Below are 19,337 nucleotides of genomic sequence, written 5' to 3'. Positions count from 1 at the left end.
GGAGCACATAATTTCACATCTACTTTTTAAATTATTTTGACAACTGTATTTCAATATAATCAATTTCTTGGTATATTTAATCTTATACATTTAAAAACATTTTTCTGAGAAAGAGTCCATGGCAAAAAAAGGTTAAGAATGAAGGCTTACTGGGAAATCCAAGCAGACAGAATGACTAGGAGAGGATTCTGCAAATGGCAAGGGCCTGAGCAGAAGTCTGCAGAAGTTTTGCAGCCCTGGAACATTTTCATTCAAACTCTTAAATGTGAAAGAAATAAACTAGAGCTGCTCTGCTGAAGTGGTAGTGATGAGGGGCTAGGGAGCCCTACCTGGGTGGTCCTTCTTTGACTCCCCATCTCAGGAGACCTGGAGATGTGTGCAGAACCCTCAGGCACTTAAAAAAAAATCCATTAGGCTAATAGTCATACTAATCATACTTGCCATCATGTTCAGTCAGTGGGCCAGGCTATATGTGGAGCAGTTCAGTTCATTTAATCCTCAGCTCCCAAAGTGTAAGTAATTATCCCCATTCTACAGATTGTACACAAACATTTACTGAGAAACTACTAGTTTCCAGATACTCTGGCACTTAAACACTTCAGCAAAGACTATGAAGATTCTTGCCCTCCTAGAGTTCACACTGGGAGGAGATGGAGAAAGAAAAATAGGAAAAAGAACGAAGATGTCAAGTGATACAGTATGTCAGAAGTGCTATGGGGAAAAATAAAGCAGGGAAGGGGGAATAGGGAGAGCCAGGGAGTTGCAATTTTAAAATAAAGTGAGGAGAGCTTTGAAGAAGGACTTGAAAAGAAGTGAGGGGTTTAGTCAGATGGAACACTGAGGTTCGCGTGTTCCCGGTGGAGGGAATAGCAAAGCGAAATCCTGAGGCAGGAGCATGTCTGACTGAGGAACAGCAAGGAGGCCAGTGGCCGAGTGGAGGGAACTCGGGAAGTGTAGCAGAGATGAGATTGGAGCGGTAACCTTGCCTAAAGCCTCACAGGCCATCGCCATAACTCTATCTCCTGCTGTGTGTGAGCTGGAAGCCACTGCAGGGTTTGGAGCAGAGGAGGGCCATGATCTGACTGATTTGGAACGCATCCCTGTGACTGCTACGCTGAAAGAAGACTAGGGGAGAGGGATGCCACACGGGCAATCGCGGAAGCAGGGAAACCTGTTAAGAGGTTATCCCAATAACCTAGATGGAGCCATCTAGGCACGGAGAGGTGAAATAGCACAGGTGGTGGGTGTTTGAGTCCCGGCGCTCAGACTTCAGCCGCCCTCTCGGCCGCTCGCCACTCCGGTCCGGCTCTTCTCTCTGCAGAGCACACCGCCGAGGGCCGGGCAGCGTTGGACATCGTGCACCCGGTGCGCGTGGACGCGGGGGGCTCCTTCCTGTCCTACGAGCTGTGGCCGCGCGCGCTGCGTAAGAGGGACGTGTCCGCGCGCCCCGCCGCGCCCGCCTTCTACGAGCTGCAGTACCGGGGTCGGGAGCTGCGCTTCAACCTGACAGCCAATTCGCACCTGCTGGCGCCCGGCTTCGTGAGCGAGACTCGGCGGCGCGGCGGCCTGGGCCGCGCGCACATCCGGGCCCACGCCCCCGCCTGCCACCTGCTCGGCGAGGTGCAGGACCCTGAGCTCGAGGGCGGCCTGGCAGCCATCAGCGCCTGCGACGGCCTGGTGAGTGTGCGCAGGGTGCGCTGGCGGGACGCAGGGCTGCCCCCGGCCTGGCCACGGACCTGCTGCTAAGTTCGGCCTGTTGGATTTTCCTCTCCCAGCCTCAGTATTCACACCTGTAAAATGGGGTGGACAACGCAGGCCTCTTTGTTCTCTAGCAGTTCTCAAACTTTAATGCGAGCCAGAGTCACCCAGGCCTTGTTAAAAACCCAGTGTACCTTGGGGGGAGGGGAGCGGGTAGCAAAATCTGAATTTCTGGCAATTTCTCAGATAGTGTTGAAGCTGCAGGTCCAGACACCCCACTTTGAGAACCACTGTTTGTGGTGTGTGTAGACTAACTTAGAAAGCAGCTGAATCCCTCTTCTTCGGGGGATCAGTTATGACTTTGTTTCCCTCCGCGGCCCCCACCCTTTAGGCTGCTATTCTCCAGGACAGGCTTCCTCACCTTTACCTTGCCTCAGGGGGTGATGAGAGCAGGCCTCAACCTCCAGGTTTTTCTGGGTTGAGGTGATGCTGGCTACTGCCTGCAGCCCTAATTGCCTCCCGTTGCTTGAGTGCCCAGTTAGAGCAGCTCCACTCTACGCAGGATAGGGCCCCTTTCTGCTCCCCGCTCCCAAGCGTGGGGTGTGGGAGGAGTTGGAGGGTTGCACATTCTCAGCCATCCACTGTTGGTGGGGGGGAGCCTCAGCTCAGATTGCTCAGGAAAAGCCATGGGCTGTGGCAGGGCAGGGCCTAATACAGCCCACCTCACAGACTCTAGGGTATCTGGGCCTTTGAGAGCCCATATGCCTGGGAAAGTCTCTCATTTACCCAGTCTGTGCCCCTCCCTTTCCATATAGTTGATTAATCTTGTTGAGCCTGAGCGACAGGTGCATCATTCCCATTTTACAAATGAGGAAGCAGGCTTAGAGAACTTGCCCAAGGTCACCCAGGTATCCAGTGGTGGAGTCTGCATTCAACCCAGGCCTCCAGCCCCTAGAGCTGATAATGTACTGTCCAGCGCTCCAGGTTCTCTGGCCCTGAGTGACGCAACTGGCCGACTTGGAGCCAGTGAGGGAGGTCCAAGGGAGGTAAAACCTTCTTCCGTGTTGGAGTCCTGAGCTTCCCCAGGAGGTGGTGGGCTGCTCAAAGATACTTACCAAGGCCCCTCCTTCCTCTGGCCTCTCTGAATACCAGCGGACATGACCAAGACATCCCTGCCAGCTTTCCTTCCCTGGCAGACCCTGGGACCAGGGACAAGGATGTCCTCGTGGCAGTGGGCATCTCTGTGGACATCTCGTTAGATTCGGAAGCAGACCCATTTCTTTCTTTCTTTCTTTCTTTCTGTGATCAAATTCCTTTTTTTTTATTGAGATATCATTGAAATATTAGTTTCAGACAACAATTTGACACCTATGTGTTGTGAAATGATCACAATAAGTCTAGTTACAAATTTATGTACATATAGTTTTTTTTCTTGTGATGAGAACTTTTAAGATCTTTCTTTGCAACTTCCAAATACACAATACAGTATTAACTATAGTCACCATGCTGTACATTACATCCCCAGGACTTTTTTTTTTCTTCTTGATGTTAAGCTTTTAATTGTAATTCCTGCTTTTCTTTGGGGATGCAGGAGATGCAGACCCACTTCTTGCTTCTTATGGGCTAAGGGGTAGGGTGGGTGTATGGAGCAGCTTGCTAGGCTGGTGGCTTCTGAGCTTAGCCTAGAAGCCTTTGGCTGGGTGAAGCTGTAAGGAAGGACATTCCAGGCAGAGGGTACAAAGTGAACAAAGGCCCAGAGGGAGGAAAGCACAGTGTGTCAGGGTCAGTTGGGGTGGTGGGCTTCGCTGGGCAGGACAGGACTCCGGGATGGGTGGGAAGAGCAGCTGAGTGCCAGCCCTCCCCAAGTGACCCTGGTGCTCCTTTCCCAGAAAGGTGTGTTCCAGCTCTCCAACGAGGACTACTTCATTGAGCCCCTGGATGGTGTCCCAGCCCGCCCTGGCCGCGCCCAGCCGCACGTGGTATACAAGCGCCAAGCCCCTGAGAGGTGGGCGGAGCCGGGGGACCCCAGGGCTCCAGGCACCTGTGGGGTGAAAGGTATGCTTCTCTGCTACCAGCTCTGGGGTAGGGGATGGGTCTGGGGGCATGGAGGGGCCTTCTAGAAACCTCTGTCAACACCTCCATGCCCAGCTCCTGTTAGACCAAAGGGACACAGACCGACAGACACATCATCATAGCCTGTGCCCTCCAAATGTGCCACGGGCCTGAGGCCTCTGCCTCTCAGGCCTGCCCCCGCTCATGCCCTGGACTGGCACCTCTCACTGTCAGCTCATCCGTCTCCCCACCTCAGGGCTCCGTCTCTGTCTCTCCCTGCCCCTCCCCACTCACTGCCTGGGGCACCTCCAGCTGTGCCAACTATTCTTCGAGTGTCCGGGCGAGGCCGGGCCATACCCAACCCCAGCAGGACAGCTAGCCAGGAACCTCCCTCCCCTCCCCACTGTGGTCGCACCCCAGGATAACTGACTTCCATTTTGGAGACCTAGAGTGTGGCACCCAGCACCTCTTCTGCAGAGTGGCCACAGTCAGTGCTGGCCAGTCTCTGTAAGGAGCTGCCTGCTAAGGGCTGCTGGGGTTTGGGGACTGCTCCAACTTCACAAGCTGCCCACAGCTCAGGGACTCTCTTTGCTGGAACAGATATCCAAAGAGGCATGCTTCTCGCCCTCAGTTTCCCCAGCCTCATAGATGTGCTTCCTCTTCTGATCTGGGGGCAGCCTGGGTCAGTGGGGCAGGTCCCCCGTGGGGTCAGCTTGTTGGGGTCTTGGTCAGCCTCCCCAGGCTGGGGGTTAGGCCGGGGGATCTGCATGTGCTGGGATGTATTTACCCCCCAGCGAGGGAGGGATCAGCGTGGGGAGTTAGGGGCTTAGGAGCTCGCCTCGCGGACACAGTGCTTTACTGTGTTCATAGCCATCATTTCTTTAGCCCCCCGAAGTCACTCTGTGAGGCTGATCAACTTATCTATTTATAGTCAGGCATCCCCCAGGATCAGAGAAGGGAAGTGACCAGGTCAGGGTCACACAGCACAGGTCTGGGGCAAAGCCATGATGGGAGTCCAGGCCTTTTGCCTCTGATCCCAGCACTGTTCCCACTGACCCAGAGAGAGCTCACTGGGGAAAGGCCCTTGAGACGTGTGCCCTGGGCCAGTCTACTGGCAGCTAACCCACAGCCCGTCTGGGGCCCACAGAGTCCCCGGAGCTGGAGCCCCGGCGGGAGCGTTGGGAGCAGCGGCAGCAGTGGCGGCGGCAGCGGCCGAGGCGTCTACACCAGCGCTCGGTCAGCAAAGAGAAGTGGGTGGAGACCCTGGTGGTAGCTGATGCTAAAATGGTGGAGTACCACGGGCAGCCAAATGTCGAGAGCTACGTGCTGACCATCATGAACATGGTGAGGCTGCTGCGGGCGGTGTGTGGGGGGTGGCGAGGGCTGCCAGGGGGTGGTGGTGTTGAGGTACAAAGGGTGGGTGTACCCCAGGCCCCAAGCAGGAGGTATAAGCTTCCAGCTCCTAAGTCCAGGAGGGGATGGGAGGCCCCACAAGGAGTCACTAGGAGAGAGCCTGGGCAGAGGTGGGGCCTTTGGGGCTGCTGTGAGGACACCACTGAGTGTCATTCCACCCCATTGGCTCAGCAGCCTCCACCCCCTGCCAGGACCAGAGCTGGGGGAGGGGAGGCTAAGGGAGCTCGTAGACTGGTTGACCCATCCACACCGCTCTGAACAAACCTCCCTCCTCTGTGCCGGGACCTGTGCTGGTCGCTGGGGACATGGAAATGACCAATCAGACCAGCCCCTGCCTGAGACATCAGCACACAGCAGAGTTAGAAGGATCTGTACAGTTCTGTGTTCTACTAGCCGGTGACCTTGGGCAAGCCACATTACCTGTCTTAGCCTCAGCTTGCCCACCTGTGAACTGGGGATGACAATAGTACCTTACAGCATTGTCATACTGCTCTTGACGCCATGGGACAGTTGAGATAGCTAGGCCCCGGGAGGGTGAGTGACTTGCCCAGGTCACAAGCGAGGCAAGACAGAGCTGAACAGGAGCCTAGGTCTCCCAGGTCCCACCTGGGGCACTGTGGCAGGCTGGAGCTGGTGATTCCTGCTCCTGTAGTGCCAACCAGTCCCTCCCTGCTGCTGCCCTGGGTGCGCAGGTGGGAGGCCTCAGGGCCCCCGGGAGAAAAGATCTCTGCCTTTGGCATTCTTAGCAGGCCACCCACTGAACAACACTGTTCTCCTCCTGGGCTGGGTGACTGAGAACAGGTGAGGTTCCCAGCACAGCGTGCTCTGCGGCTGATATGGCCAGTGTCGTGAGCTGTGACTTCCGCCCATGCCAGCCTCACACTCCCCGCAACATTAAAGGAAGTGCGCTCTGGATCATCGAAGGTCTGGCCACCCCTTTTATCCCCATGAGGCCTGGGGTCAGAGAAGGAAAGGGGCGCCGTCTGTGGCCACCATGCCCCCACTACTTCAGTCTGCATTGGCAAACTCAGCTCCGGGCCGGTTCCTGCCCGACTTGGCCACCCATGTTGGCTCCCTCCTCCTTATGGAATAAAGGCCATAGCCTTCTGCCTGGCACTTGAGGGCTCTAAGACCCAGCCAAGCTTCTATTTAGCCTTGTCTGCCCAGGGAGACAAACCACTAAAGACCAGGGTTCAGGAGGGACTGTTGCTGGACAGCGGGGCCTGGCTTCTGGGCTCGGGGTGGGCAAGGTCAGGTTCCCAGGCCATGAGATCCTCCACTCAGGGGCTCAGCCTGAAGGAGGCCCAGGAGCTTGGCTGGAGCCACCAATGGTTAGCTGGGTTTATTTGCCTCATTTTTTCTGAGTGTTCTATGTGGGCAGGTACTGAGCCCTCCAGGCTCCCCTGTGACATCCCCTGTGTGCCAGGGGTCAAGGATTTGGCCCCAAAGCGGGGCCCCTTCTTGCCTCCCTGTCCAGGCTCACAGGACGCACACATTTACGTTGTGAGCCCCACCCTGGAGGAGGGAGGGTCTGGCTCTCATAGTCACCTGCTCTGGACAGTATCAGGTTTTCCCAAGCTGGCGAGTCCAGCATTGGTCAGAACAGAGTCGGGGCACCTATGAGCCTAACACTGCTAGATACCTGATAGGGAGACTCCAGGAGATGGCAGGGGCATGGGCGGGCATGTAGCCAGCCTCCGAGGAGGGCTGGACCGTGTATTAGGGCTGGAGCCTTCTGAACACCTGCTGCTTGTCCAGTGCTCCACACTCACTGCCTCAGCTAAGCCTCAGCCCCATTTCATAGTTGAAGGAACAAAGGTTCAGCGAGGCCAAGGGGCTTGCTCAAGGTCACACAGCTAGTGAGTGGCAGAGCTGGGACCGGAGGTCAGATGTATCTGCTTCCAGAGTCCCACTCTGTCCTCTCTGCCCCTCAGCCTGCCCCAGAGAGGGACAGCTGGGTAGCTGTGGTGGCCAGAGTGTGCTGGAAGGATGGGGGAACAGGGTGGTGTGGATGGGGAGAACTTACCCTCTTTTCCCTCTGGAGCAGTTCTGTAACGCTGATGTGATGGGTGCCAGCTCTGTACCAAGGATGAGGTGATGGATGCATAAGAATAGGATCCCATGCTGGGGAAGCTGTATCTCATTGTAGCATTTCTCAAAGAATATTCCAGGGAGTACTTGTTCCAAGGGATGCTACAAGTGTTCTGTGAAGAAAGATGGCGCTGTTGAAAAAGTTTGGCAACACAGGGTTAAAAAAAAGGAACACAGACTTTACTGCAGGACTTCTCAGAGCCTCCAAAGCTATAGGCATTGAGAATCCCTCAGAGAGGAGGCAGGCAGCACTTTCCAAACTTAAGAAGTAAGAGCAGAAACTTTGATGCAGTCAGATCTGGGTTCTGATCCCCTATTCAGTCTCTCTTTGAGCCTCGTTACTCCATCTGTAAGGTGGGGATGGTTATGCCTGCCTGAGAAGTAAGAAGGTTAAGTGAGATAAGGCATGTGACGCTCCCAGCATGAGGACTGTGTGTGCTAGGCTCGGTCAGTGTTACTGCTGCTTTTGTGGCTGCTTTAGCATCTGCCCTTTGGCCCCACAGCCACCTTCAGGACAGCTCACTCCTCTTTACCAGGGCCTCCTGCAGGTTCCAATCTGTCAGTGTCCTCTCTGTGCCAGACCCAGGTCTGAGCCCGGGAGCTCAGGTGGGTCTCTTCCAAGCATAGCAAGAGAGGTCCCCCCAACCCAACTTTGCACCCTCAATTCTATTCATGTCCTCTGAGGTCACAGGCCCTTTTTGAGTGGCTCATGTCATACTGTCAGCTCATTGGGAGCTTGTGGTCACCTGTAACCCCCAGATCTTACTCTCATGAATACTGCCCACCCTGGCTTGCTCTCCAGGCCTGCACCAGAGCAGGGCTTGTCTTCCCTAGGTATTGTTTATCTAGACAACCACACTGACCTCAGGCCATAAACAGACGCTCATTGGTTGATCTGGTCAACAAGTAATGACTCTGCCACCCTCCAGTCCCTCCCAGCATCTGTTTCACCTCCATACTTCTTGGGGGACAGTGAGAGGTGTTATATATGCTGGGGGTGGGGCTTTGTGGTGACAGGAAGCTATCCCAGCGCTAACTCAGGATATGGGCTGGGCTAGTTGTTGGGACAGGTCTTAGCAGACCCTCAGGGGCTCCTCTGGGCTCCACCTGCATGTCGACTAGGAAAGACTTGTTCTTTTAATCTGACTCTCTCCGGGGCACCCTTTTCATTTTTCACTGTTTGTTTTTTTTTTTTTTTTTAATGAAATAACGCGTTGGAAAAACTTAGCAAGTGCTCAAGATTCATTCATTCCACAACTGTTTCTTGAGTCCATCATGTGCCAGGTACTGGACAGATCACTGGGGCTGTAAGAGGGAGTCCACACAGACGTTGCCCTCATGGAGCTTATGGTCTGGAATGGGAGAGAGACGTTAATGAAGCCGTCACCCTGATGAATATGAAGGTGTGATGGAGGGGGTACTAGGAAGGACAAGTTCATGGTGGTTTGGGAGTGTCGGGTAGAATAAAGGCTCCCCAAAAGACGTGATGGAGGGGTGAGAGCTCAGAGAGGGTGAGAGATAACTTGGGAAGGTGTGCCAGGCTGAGGGCACAGCATCTGCAAAGGCCCTGTGGTAGGAAGGATCATGGGATTCTGAGAGAAAGCCAGCGTGCTTGGAGCCAGGAGTGAGGGGGTTTGAGGGGGGGCAGTGGGGCCATAGAGGCGGGCAGGGGCCAGACCACACAGGCCTGTATGCCACACAGGCCTGTATTCCTTATGTGTGGGTAGTGAAGACCCACTCATGGCTTTAAGCAAGGGCATAGGGTGATTGGGTTTGCATTTCGGAGACAGATGACTGGGGTGCAAGGCTGCAGGTGGGCTAGAGGACAGAATTTAGGAGGCAGAACTGGCTGACGTGGTGGAAGAAGGCAGTGCAGAGGGGCTTCCAGCTCCAGCACGTGCACGGAGGGCACAGAGACACGTTGCATCGCTGTCTTCACCGTTCCTGACCTTGGGCTCTGACAGTGTAATTCATCCCCATTATCAGGGGCTTTTTGCCCTCTTAACAGTGTGTGTTTTGTCCATTCCTATTTGAATATTATTTTTCTTAATGGAATTGCTAGAAGCCAACTCACAACTGGTGTGTCCTGACATCTCTGCCTGCTGGGACCTTGACAACTGTCCCCAGTTGTGGGCTGGCCCCTTTCTTGTTCTGAGGGAGCTTTAAAAGAGCAGATAGCTCTAACCCCCATTTCCCAGCACCTTGGCACACTGTCCATCTTTGGGGATGGCCTTCTGTCTTGGGGCTGAGTGTGGAGCCGCCCTTGTAGCTACGGGGGCCTCTGAGAGGCACACACACCTGCCCTCGTGGCCCCATGGCTCTCAGCCCCAGGGAAGATGGGCCTCTGCCTGCCTCCACCCCTCCCCCAGGCCGTGCCCAGGTCACGCCTCATGGGAGGGCTCACTCCTGGGATGCTGGTCCTGGCGTCCTCAGGGCAGGAGGGGGCTGCAGGGCTGTCCCAGCCAGGGCAGGTTAGGGCCCTGAGATGGGCCAAAAAGCCAGCATTTGGAGGTGTGAGCTGGGGAATAGGATCCGAAACTGGTGCTCAGGAATGGCCGGGTGCTGGGAGGCCCTCTCGTCCTCCCCAGGTTCTGCAGTTGCTGGTTGGGGAAGTGTGTGTACAGGTGTGGGCACGTTCATGTATGGGATGCATGCACTGGTGAGCTCCCCGTTGTGTGAACTTGGGTGTGCACCCCTTGAGGTGGGCAGAGGCTGCCCATATCCTGTATCCAAGGTGACAGCCTGACCCTTATCTCTTGGGCAGGTGGCCGGCCTGTTTCATGACCCCAGCATTGGGAACCCCATCCACATCACCGTCGTGCGCTTGGTCCTGCTGGAAGATGAGGAGGTGAGAAGTCACGTGGCCCCACACTGCCCCCTGGGATGGGCATTGTCTGCCAGGGCCCTCCTGCCACTTGCCTGAGCTGCCTCATGTGGAAGGGCACAGCGAGGGCCTCCTTGGCCCAAGCAGTGTCATCTGTCACCCCCAGTCCCTGGCTGACCCTCTCTTAGGTCCCGTCTGGCACGTGCCTGTAGGCAGGGTTGTCAGACTGGAGGCTGGACTGGGGGCCTGCCTGCTTGTCTTCCCACTGCCACCTCTGGGCCTCTGTCTCCCGCCTTCATGTGAAGGAGAATTTGGCCTGACCCTTCAGAGCTCAGGGATAGGCTTGAGTGGCCACGCTCTCTGCCCCCAGGAGGACCTAAAGATCACTCACCACGCAGACAACACCCTGAGGAGCTTCTGCAAGTGGCAGAAAAATATCAACATGAAAAGGGACGCCCACCCGCTGCACCACGACACCGCCATCCTGCTCACCAGGTACCGCCACTGTGAGGGGCTGGGCCGTAGGTGTGGCCGGTAGAGCTTGCGTGGGCGGGAGGTGCTACCTGACCCTCAGGGTGGGCAGACACAGCCCTGCTCTCAGGGAGCCTCATTTTGAGGAGGGTTTTCACACCTTTAACCCAAGACTGGATTCCAGCAGTACTGGGGGAGATCTTTTTATTTTGGAATAATTGTGCATTCTATGCAGTTGTCAGAAATAATACAGGGAAGTACCATCTATACTTCATCCAGTTCCCCACAGTGGTAACATCTGGCATAACTGTAGTTATATCCCAACCAGGAAATTGACGGTGATATGATCCACAGACTTATTCAGGTTTCATTAGTTTTACATGCACTTACTTGTTTGGGTGTGTGTGGGTGTGTGTGTGTGTGTGTGTGTGTGTGTGTGTATATTAAGTCCTGTGCAATTTCACATGTGTAAATTTCTGTATCCACTGCCACAGTCTAGATATGGAATGGTTCTATTAGAAGGATCTCTTGTGCAACTCCTTTATAACCAGAAAATCTTACACACCACCCCCCTTCAACATGACCCCAACCTCTGACAACTCTTTATCTGTTCAGAGGCAGTGTTTTTTTGGGGTTTTTTTTTTAACATCTTTATTGGGGTATAACTGCTTTACAATGGTGTGTTAGTTTCTGCTTTATAACAAAGTGAATCAGTTATACATATACATATGTTCCCATATCTCTTCCCTCTTGCGTCTCCCTCCCTCCCACCCTCCCTATCCCACCCCTCCAGGCGGTCACAAAGCACCGAGCTGATATCCCTGTGCTATGCGGCTGCTTCCCACTAGCTATCTACCTTACGTTTGTTAGTGTATATGTCCATGCCTCTCTCTCGCTTTGTCACAGCTCACCCTTCCCCCTCCCTATATCCTCAAGTCCGTTCTCCAGTAGGTCGGTGTCTTTATTCCTGTCTTACCCCTAGGTTCTTCATGACATTTTTTTTTCTTAAATTCCATATATATGTGTTAGCATACGGTATTTGTCTTTCTCTTTCTGACTTACTTCACTCTGTATGATAGACTCTAGGTCTATCCACCTCATTACAAATAGCTCAATTTTGTTTCTTTTTATGACTGAGTAATATTCCATTGTATATATGTGCCACATCTTCTTTATCCATTCATCCGATGATGGACACTTAGGTTGTTTCCATCTCCAGGCTATTGTAAATAGAGCTGCAGTGAACATTTTGGTACATGACTCTTTTTGAATTATGGTTTTCTCAGGGTATATGCCCACTAGTGGGATTGCTGGGTCATATGGTAGTTCTATTTGTAGTTTTTGAAGGAACCTCCATACTGTTCTCCATAGTGGCTGAACCAATTCACATTCCCACCAGCAGTGCAAGAGTGTTCCCTTTTCTCCACACCCCCTCTAGCATTTATTGTTTCTAGATTTTTTGATGATGGGCATTCTGACTGGTGGGAGATGATATCTCATTGTAGTTTTGATTTGCATTTCTCTAATGATTAATGATGTGGAGCATCCTTTCATGTGTTTGTTGGCAGTCTGTATATCTTCTTTGGAGAAATGTCTGTTTAGGTCTTCTGCCCATTTTTGGATTGGGTTGTTTGGTTTTTTGTTATTGAGCTGCATGAGCTGCTTGTAAATTTTGGAAATTAATCCTTTGTCAGTTGCTTCATTGCAAATATTTTCTCCCATTCTGAGGGTTGTCTTTTGGTCTTGTTTATGGTTTCCTTTGCTGTGCAAAAGCTTTGAAGTTTCATTAGGTCCCATTGGTTTATTTTTGTTTTTATTTCCATTTCTCTAGGAGGTGGGTCAAAAAGGATCTTGCTGTGATTTATGTCATAGAATGTTCTGCCTATGTTTTCCTCTAAGAGTTTGATAGTTTCTGGCCTTACATTTAGGTCTTTAATCCATTTTGAGCTTATTTTTGTGTATGGTGTTAGGGAGTGATCTAATCTCATACTTTTACATGTACCTGTCCAGTTTTCCCAGCACCACTTAATTGAAGAGGCTGTCCTTTTTCCACTGTACATTCCTGCCTCCTTTATCAAAGATAAGGTGACCATATGTGCGTGGGTTTATCTCTGGGCTTTCTATCCTGTTCCATTGATCTATCTTTCTGTTTTTGTGCCAGTACAATACTGTCTTGATTACTGTAGCTTTGTAGTATAGTCTGAAGTCAGGGAGCCTGATTCCTCCAGCTCCATTTTTTGTTCTCAAGATTGCTTTGGCTATTTGGGGTCTTTTGTGTTTCCATACAAATTGTGAAATTTTTTGTTCTACTTCTGTGAAAAATGCCATTGGTAGTTTGATCCCTGTGCTAGGGATTGCATTGAATCTATAGATTGCTTTGGGTAGTAGAGTCATTTTCACAATGTTGATTCTTCCAATCCAAGAACATGGTATATCTCTCCATCTATTTGTATCATCTTTAATGTCTTTCATCAGTGTCTTATAATTTTCTGCATACAGGTCTTTTGTCTCCTTAGGTAGGTTTATTCCTAGATATTTTATTCTTTTTGTTGCAATGGTAAATGGGAGTGTTTTCTTGATTTCACTTTCAGATTTTTCATCATTAGTGTATAGGAATGCCAGAGATTTCTGTGCATTAATTTTGTATCCTGCTACTTTACCAAATTCATTGATTAGCTCTAGTAGTTTTCTGGTAGCATCTTTAGGATTCCCTATGTATAGTATCATGTCATCTGCAAACAGTGACAGCTTTACTTCTTCTTTTCTGATTTGAATTCCTTTTATTTCCTTTTCTTCTCTGATTGCTGTGGCTGAAACTTCCAAAACTATGTTGAATAAGAGTGGTGAGAGTGGGCAACCTTGTCTTGTTCCTGATCTTAGTGGAATTGCTTTCAGTTTTTCACCATTGAGGATGATGTTGGCTGTGGGCTTGTCATATATGGCCTTTATTATGTTGAGGAAAGTTCCCTCTATGAGAGGCAGTGTTTTTGAACTTGAGGTGGAGTTATTTCCCTTTGCTGAGCTCCGGCAGCTTCTGTCAGCACCCTTGCTGGGGTAGTAACCCAAATTGTGCATGGGTCTACTCCCCAGGCCCAGATAGGTGTCCTGGGTGAACGAGGGCACCTGCTTCCCAAATGGCTCCTGTGCTGGTCTCGGAGCGATGGCAGAGACATCCTTTTCACTCCCAACCTCCCTCAGTGTCAGCAGGGGCCCCTCCCTAGCCCTGTCAGCTTGGGTGGGCCTGGCTTCTGGCCAAGTCAGCCTGAGGACCCCTTCTCTCTGCATGTGCAGGAAGGACCTGTGTGCCGCCATGAACCAGCCCTGCGAGACCCTGGGCCTGTCCCACGTGGCGGGCATGTGCCAGCCTCACCGCAGCTGCAGCATCAATGAGGACACGGGCCTGCCCCTGGCCTTCACCGTGGCCCACGAGCTCGGGCACAGGTACCCTGTCAACCCCACTGCCACACTAAGAACCCGACCTCACCTCCCAACCTGTGGGCACCAGGCAGCCAAGCCGATGGCCCACACAGTCCCAGGGAAGGGAGCCCTGCCTTGAGGAATGAGCCCAGCCTGACCACATTGCTATCCTTGGCACTGTCCCCACCCCACAAACAGGCCGCTTCCCTGTTAGGAGAGGGGTGAGTCTTATTTGAAGTGGGGTTGAGATGGGCCAGAAAGTCACCATAGGCCTTTGTCCCTCCCTGTTGCCCTCAGTGCTTTGCATTTCTTACTCTTAGTCCCTGCCAACCCCCTGTTCCTAATCGCTCTGTGACCCTAGGCAAGTTCCCTGCCCTCTCTGGGCCTCTGTTTGTTCCCTGTTGATTGAGGGGGTTGGATTCAGTGATGTCCAAGGCTCCCTCTGTTGGACACCTCCACATGAGGCTATTATGCCTAGGCATGGCCCGTACCCTTGGCCCTCTGTGCCCAGACAGTTTAGCTGTGAATATGGCAGTCTTAGATGTCTGGGAGCCAATGAGGGCAGGCTCACAGAGAGCTCTGTTGGTCCGAGGTGTTGGGTCATCCCTGAGGGCTGAGAGAGATAGTGTTTCTCACAGTGCTTAGTATGGTGCCTGGCACATAGTAAGTGCTCAGCAAAGGTAATTTTTCTCATGTCTTTCCCAAGGATGGTCTTGAGACTTTTCCTGTGGTGCAGGAGCTCAGACTCCCTAACTCCACTGCACAGCCTTGGGACAGGACTTGAGGGGTGGCAGGAACTCTGTCAGACTGTTCTTGGCACCAGTGAGGTTGCAGGGGCCACAGTGGGCCCCACGCATGCCACCTGGCTTGCCGTTGTTGGCCAGCTCATTGCAGGAGCCGGGCTGCCCTGTGTCCCTGGTGCTTAGTTCAGGCTCAGGCTGGTGCACCTGGCAGAGGGCCCTGTGGGACACTAGTTAGCACACCCACGTTTTACCTTAAGGAAACTGAGTCTCAGAGATGGGATATGACTTTCCCCAGGCCACACAGTGGTTTGGTGGCAGAGCCAGGCCTGGGAGCCAGGACCCAGCACCTTGCAGACCTCTGAGGGAGGGGCGGCCTGGTGGCTTCCCACCAGCTCACTCGCCCCTGGGGCCTGTGCTCTCACACAGTTTTGGCATTCAGCATGACGGAAGCGGCAATGACTGTGAACCCGTTGGGAAACGGCCTTTCATCATGTCTCCACAGCTCCTGTACGACGCTGCGCCTCTCACCTGGTCCCGCTGCAGCCGCGAGTACATCACCAGGTTCCTTGAGTAAGTCCCTCCCTGAGCCCTGGGCCTTGTCTGAGCCCCTGAGATCAGGGTGTGACCGGGGAGATGCAGACAGCACCTTGGAGGATAAGCAGGAGTTCACAGATGTATAGAAGGGAGAAGAGTGGTATTCCTGGTAGAAGAGGCATGGGCAAAGGCACGAGGACATGAGCAGTGTGGGATAATTTTCAGAGAACGGCAGGATATTAAGTGATGCTACAGGAGCCAAAGCAGAATAGGAAAGGAAGCTGGAGGAGGTACAGGGCTGGCCATGTGACCGGAAGGGTCCAGTGAAAAGCAGGGAAGCAAGTGCCCTTAAAGGCAATGAAATATAAAGCTTTTCCTTTCTTTTGTGTCCTCTTGATTTGCTATGTTATATTTTTATTTGCTAGTTAATGTTCTAAGTAAAGACAAACTTAAAATTTTAAATGATTAGCACAAGTATTTTTTTTTTTAATTGAGGTGTAGTTGATGGTACCGTATTATATAAGTTTCAGGTGTACAACAGTGATTCACAATTTTTAAATTATATTCCATTTATAGTTATAAAATATTGGCTATATTTCCTGTACTGTGCAATATATCCTTGTAGTTTATTTATTGTACATAGTAGTTTGTACTTCTTAATCCCCTGTCCCTATCTTGCCCCTCCTCCCTTCCCTCTTCCCACTGGTAACCACTAGTCTGTTCTCTGTATCTGGGTCTGATTCTTTTTTATTGTATTCACTAGTTTGTTTTATTTTTTAGATTCCTCATATGAGTGATATCATACAGTATTTGTCTTTCTTTGTCTGACTTATTTCTCTAAGCATTATATTCTTCAAGTCCATCCATGTTGCTGCAAATGGCATTATTTCATTCTTTTTTATGGCTGAGTAGTATTCCATTGTATATATATACCACATCTTCTTTATCCATTCATCTGTTGATGGACACTTAGGTTGTTTCTGTATCTTGGCTGTTGTAAACAATGCTGCTGTGAACATTGGTTTGCATGTATCGTTTCAAATTAGTGTTTTCATTTTTTTCTCATATGTACCCAGGAGTGGAATTTCTGGGTCACATGGTAGTTCTGCTTTTCTTTTTTTGAGCCATACTGTTTTCCACAGTGGCTGTGCCAATTTACATTCCCACCAACAGTGTACAAGGGTTCTCTTTTCTCCATGTCTATACCAGCATTTGTTATTTGTGTTCTTTTTGATGATAGACATTCTGACAGGTGCGAGGTGATATCCCATAGTTTTGATTTGCATTTCTCTGATGATTAATGATGTTCAGCATCTTTTCAAGTGCCTGTTGGGCATCTGTATGTCTTCTTTGGGAAAATGTTCAGGTCTTTGGCCCATTTTTTAATCTGGTTATTTTTTTTTGATGTTGAGTTGTATGAGCTGTTTAAATACTTTGGATATTAACTCCTTGCCAGTCGTATCTTGCAAATATTTTCTCCCATTCAGTAGGTTGTCTCTTCATTTTGTTGATAGTTTCCTTCACTGTGCAATAGCTTTTAAGTCTAATTAGGTCCCATTTGTTTATTTTTATTTCCTTTGCTTTAGGAGATGGATCCAAAAAAATATTGCTACAATTTATGTCAAAGAGTGTTCTGCCTATGTTTTCTTCTGGGATTTTTATGGTTGCCGGTATTATGTTTAGGTCCTTAATCCATTTTGACTTTATTTTTTGTATATGGTTTGAGAAAAATTGTTCTAATTTCATTTTTTTACATGTAGCTGTCCAGTTTTCCCAGCACCACTTATTGAAGAGACTGTCTTTTCTCCATTGTATATTCTTGCCTCCTTTGTCATAGATTAATTGACCATAAGTGTGTGGGTTTATTTCTAGGCTGCCTATTCTGTTCCATTGCTCTGTGTGTCTGTTCTTGTGCCAGTACCATACTGTTTTTTTTAATGTTATTAAAGTATAGTTGATTTAAAGTGTGTTCATTTCTGCTGTACAGCAAAGTGATTCAGTTATATATATATATATATATATATATATATATATATATATATATATATATATAAAATATTCTTTTTCATATTCTTTTCCCTTATGGTTTATCATAGGATATTGAATATAGTTCCCTGTGCTATACAATAGGACCTTGTTGTTTATCCATTTTATATGTAATAGTTTGCATCCGCTAATCCCAAACTCCCAATCTTTCCCTCCCCATGCCCCCTCCCCCTTGGCAACCACAAGTCTGTTCTCCATGTCTGTGAGTTTGTTTCTGTTTTGTAGATATGTTCATTTGTGTTGTATTTTAGATTCCCCATATAAGTGGTATCATATGGTATTTGTCTTTCTTTTCCTGACTTACTTTGCTTAGTATAATAATCTCTAGGTACATCCATGTTGCTACAAATGGCATTATTTCATTTATTTGTTTATTTTTGCTTTTATTTCTATTACCTTGGAGACTGACCTAAGAAAACATTGGTATAATTTATGTCAGAGAATGTTTTACCTATGTTCTCTTCTAGGAGTTTTATGGTGTCATGTCTTATATTTCAGTATTTAAGCCATTTTGGGTTTATTTTTGTGTATGGGGAGAAGGTGCGTTCTAATTTCGTTGATTTGCATGTGGCTGTCCAACTTTTCCAACAACACTTGCTGAAGAGACTGTCTTTTCCCCATTGTATACTATTGCCTCCTTTGTTGAAGATTAACTGAACTTAGGTGTGTGGGTTTATTTCTGGGCTCTCTGTTCTGTTCCACTGATCCATATGTCTGTTTTTGTGCCAGTACCATGCTGTTTTGATTACTGTAGCTTTGTTGTATTTTCTGGAGCCTGGGAGGGTTATGCTTCCAGCTTTGTTCCTTTTTTTTTTTTTTTAAGATTTTCTTTTTTTTTTGATGTGGACCATTTTTAAAGTCTTCATTGAATTTGTTACAATATTGCTTCTGTTTTGTGTTCTGGTTTTTTGGCCGCGAGGCATGTGGGATCTTAACTCCCCACCCCGCACCCCCTGCTTTGGAAGGCGAAGTCTTAACCACTAGACCACCAGGGAAGTCCCTTCAGCTTTGTTGTTTTTCCTCAGGATTGCTTTGGCAATTTTGGGTCATTTATGGCTCCACATCAGTTTTGGGATTTTTTGTTCTAGTTCTGTGAAGAATGTCATGGGTAATTTGATAAGTATCACATTAAATCTGTAGATTGCTTTGGGTATTAGGCTGGCCATTTTAACAGTATTCTTCCAATCCAAGAGCATGGGCTGTCTTTCCATTTCTTTGAATCATCTTCAATTTCCTTTACTAATGTTTTGTAGTTTTCATCATATAAGTCTTTCACCTCCTTGGTGAGGTTTATTCCTAAGTATTTTATTTTTTTGATGTGGTTTTAAAAGGAATTGTTTGTTTACATTCCCTTTTTGATATTTCATTGTTAGTGTAAAGAAATGCAACCAATTTCTGTATGTTAGTCTTGTATCCTGCTACCTTGCTGAATTCGTTTATCAGTTCTAGTAGTTTTTGTGTGGAGTCTTTTGGGTTTTCTATATGTAATATCATGTCGTCTACAGATAATGACAGATTTACCTCTTCCCTCTGAATTTGAGTACCTTTTATTTATTTTTCTTGTCTGATTGCTGTGGCTAGGACTTCCAGTACTATATTGAATAGAAGTGGTGAGAGTAGATATCCTTGTCCTGTTCCAGATTTTAGTGGGAAGCCTTTCACCTTTTCACCATTGAGTATTATATTGGCTGTGGGTTTGTCATAAATAGCTTTTATTATGTCGAGACATGTTCCTTCTATACCCACTTTTGCAAGGTTTTTTTTTTTATCATGAATGGATGTTGAATTTTATCAAATGCTTTTTCTGCATCTATTGAGATGATCATGTGGTTTTTGTCTTTTGTTGATGTGGTGTATCACATTGGTTGATTTGCATATGTTGAAACATCACTGTGACCCTGGGTTGAATCCAGCTTGGTTCTGGTGTATGGCATTTTTTATGTGTTGTTGGTTTTGGTTTGCTAATATTTTGTTGAGAATTTTTGCATCTATATTCATCAAAGATACTGGCCTGTAATTTTCTTTTTTGGTAGTGTGTTTGTCTGGTT

The 19,337-nt window shown here is 49.2% G+C and overlaps 1 protein-coding gene across 2 annotated transcripts in view; it reads left to right on the top strand.

Annotated features, from left to right (window-relative positions):
- The window catches only part of ADAMTS7 (ADAM metallopeptidase with thrombospondin type 1 motif 7), a 57,464-nt gene that overhangs the window by 6,712 nt on the left and 31,415 nt on the right, over positions 1-19,337 (top strand). For both annotated transcript variants that reach the window (XM_029236378.1, XM_029236377.1), the window contains exons 2-8: positions 1,322-1,677; positions 3,588-3,753; positions 4,898-5,094; positions 10,019-10,102; positions 10,449-10,573; positions 13,841-13,990; positions 15,136-15,279. In XM_029236378.1, the coding sequence (XP_029092211.1) occupies positions 1,322-1,677; positions 3,588-3,753; positions 4,898-5,094; positions 10,019-10,102; positions 10,449-10,573; positions 13,841-13,990; positions 15,136-15,279 (1,222 nt within the window). The remainder of the gene's footprint in view (positions 1-1,321; positions 1,678-3,587; positions 3,754-4,897; positions 5,095-10,018; positions 10,103-10,448; positions 10,574-13,840; positions 13,991-15,135; positions 15,280-19,337) is intronic.

Source organism: Monodon monoceros, unplaced genomic scaffold (genome assembly GCF_005190385.1).
Source record: "Monodon monoceros isolate NGI ecotype Baffin Bay Population unplaced genomic scaffold, NGI_Narwhal_1 Super_Scaffold_21, whole genome shotgun sequence".
NCBI classification, from domain to species: Eukaryota; Metazoa; Chordata; class Mammalia; order Artiodactyla; family Monodontidae; genus Monodon; species Monodon monoceros.
The sequence above is the reverse complement of the archived record's forward strand: the minus strand, read 5'-3'. Positions and strand labels throughout refer to the sequence as shown.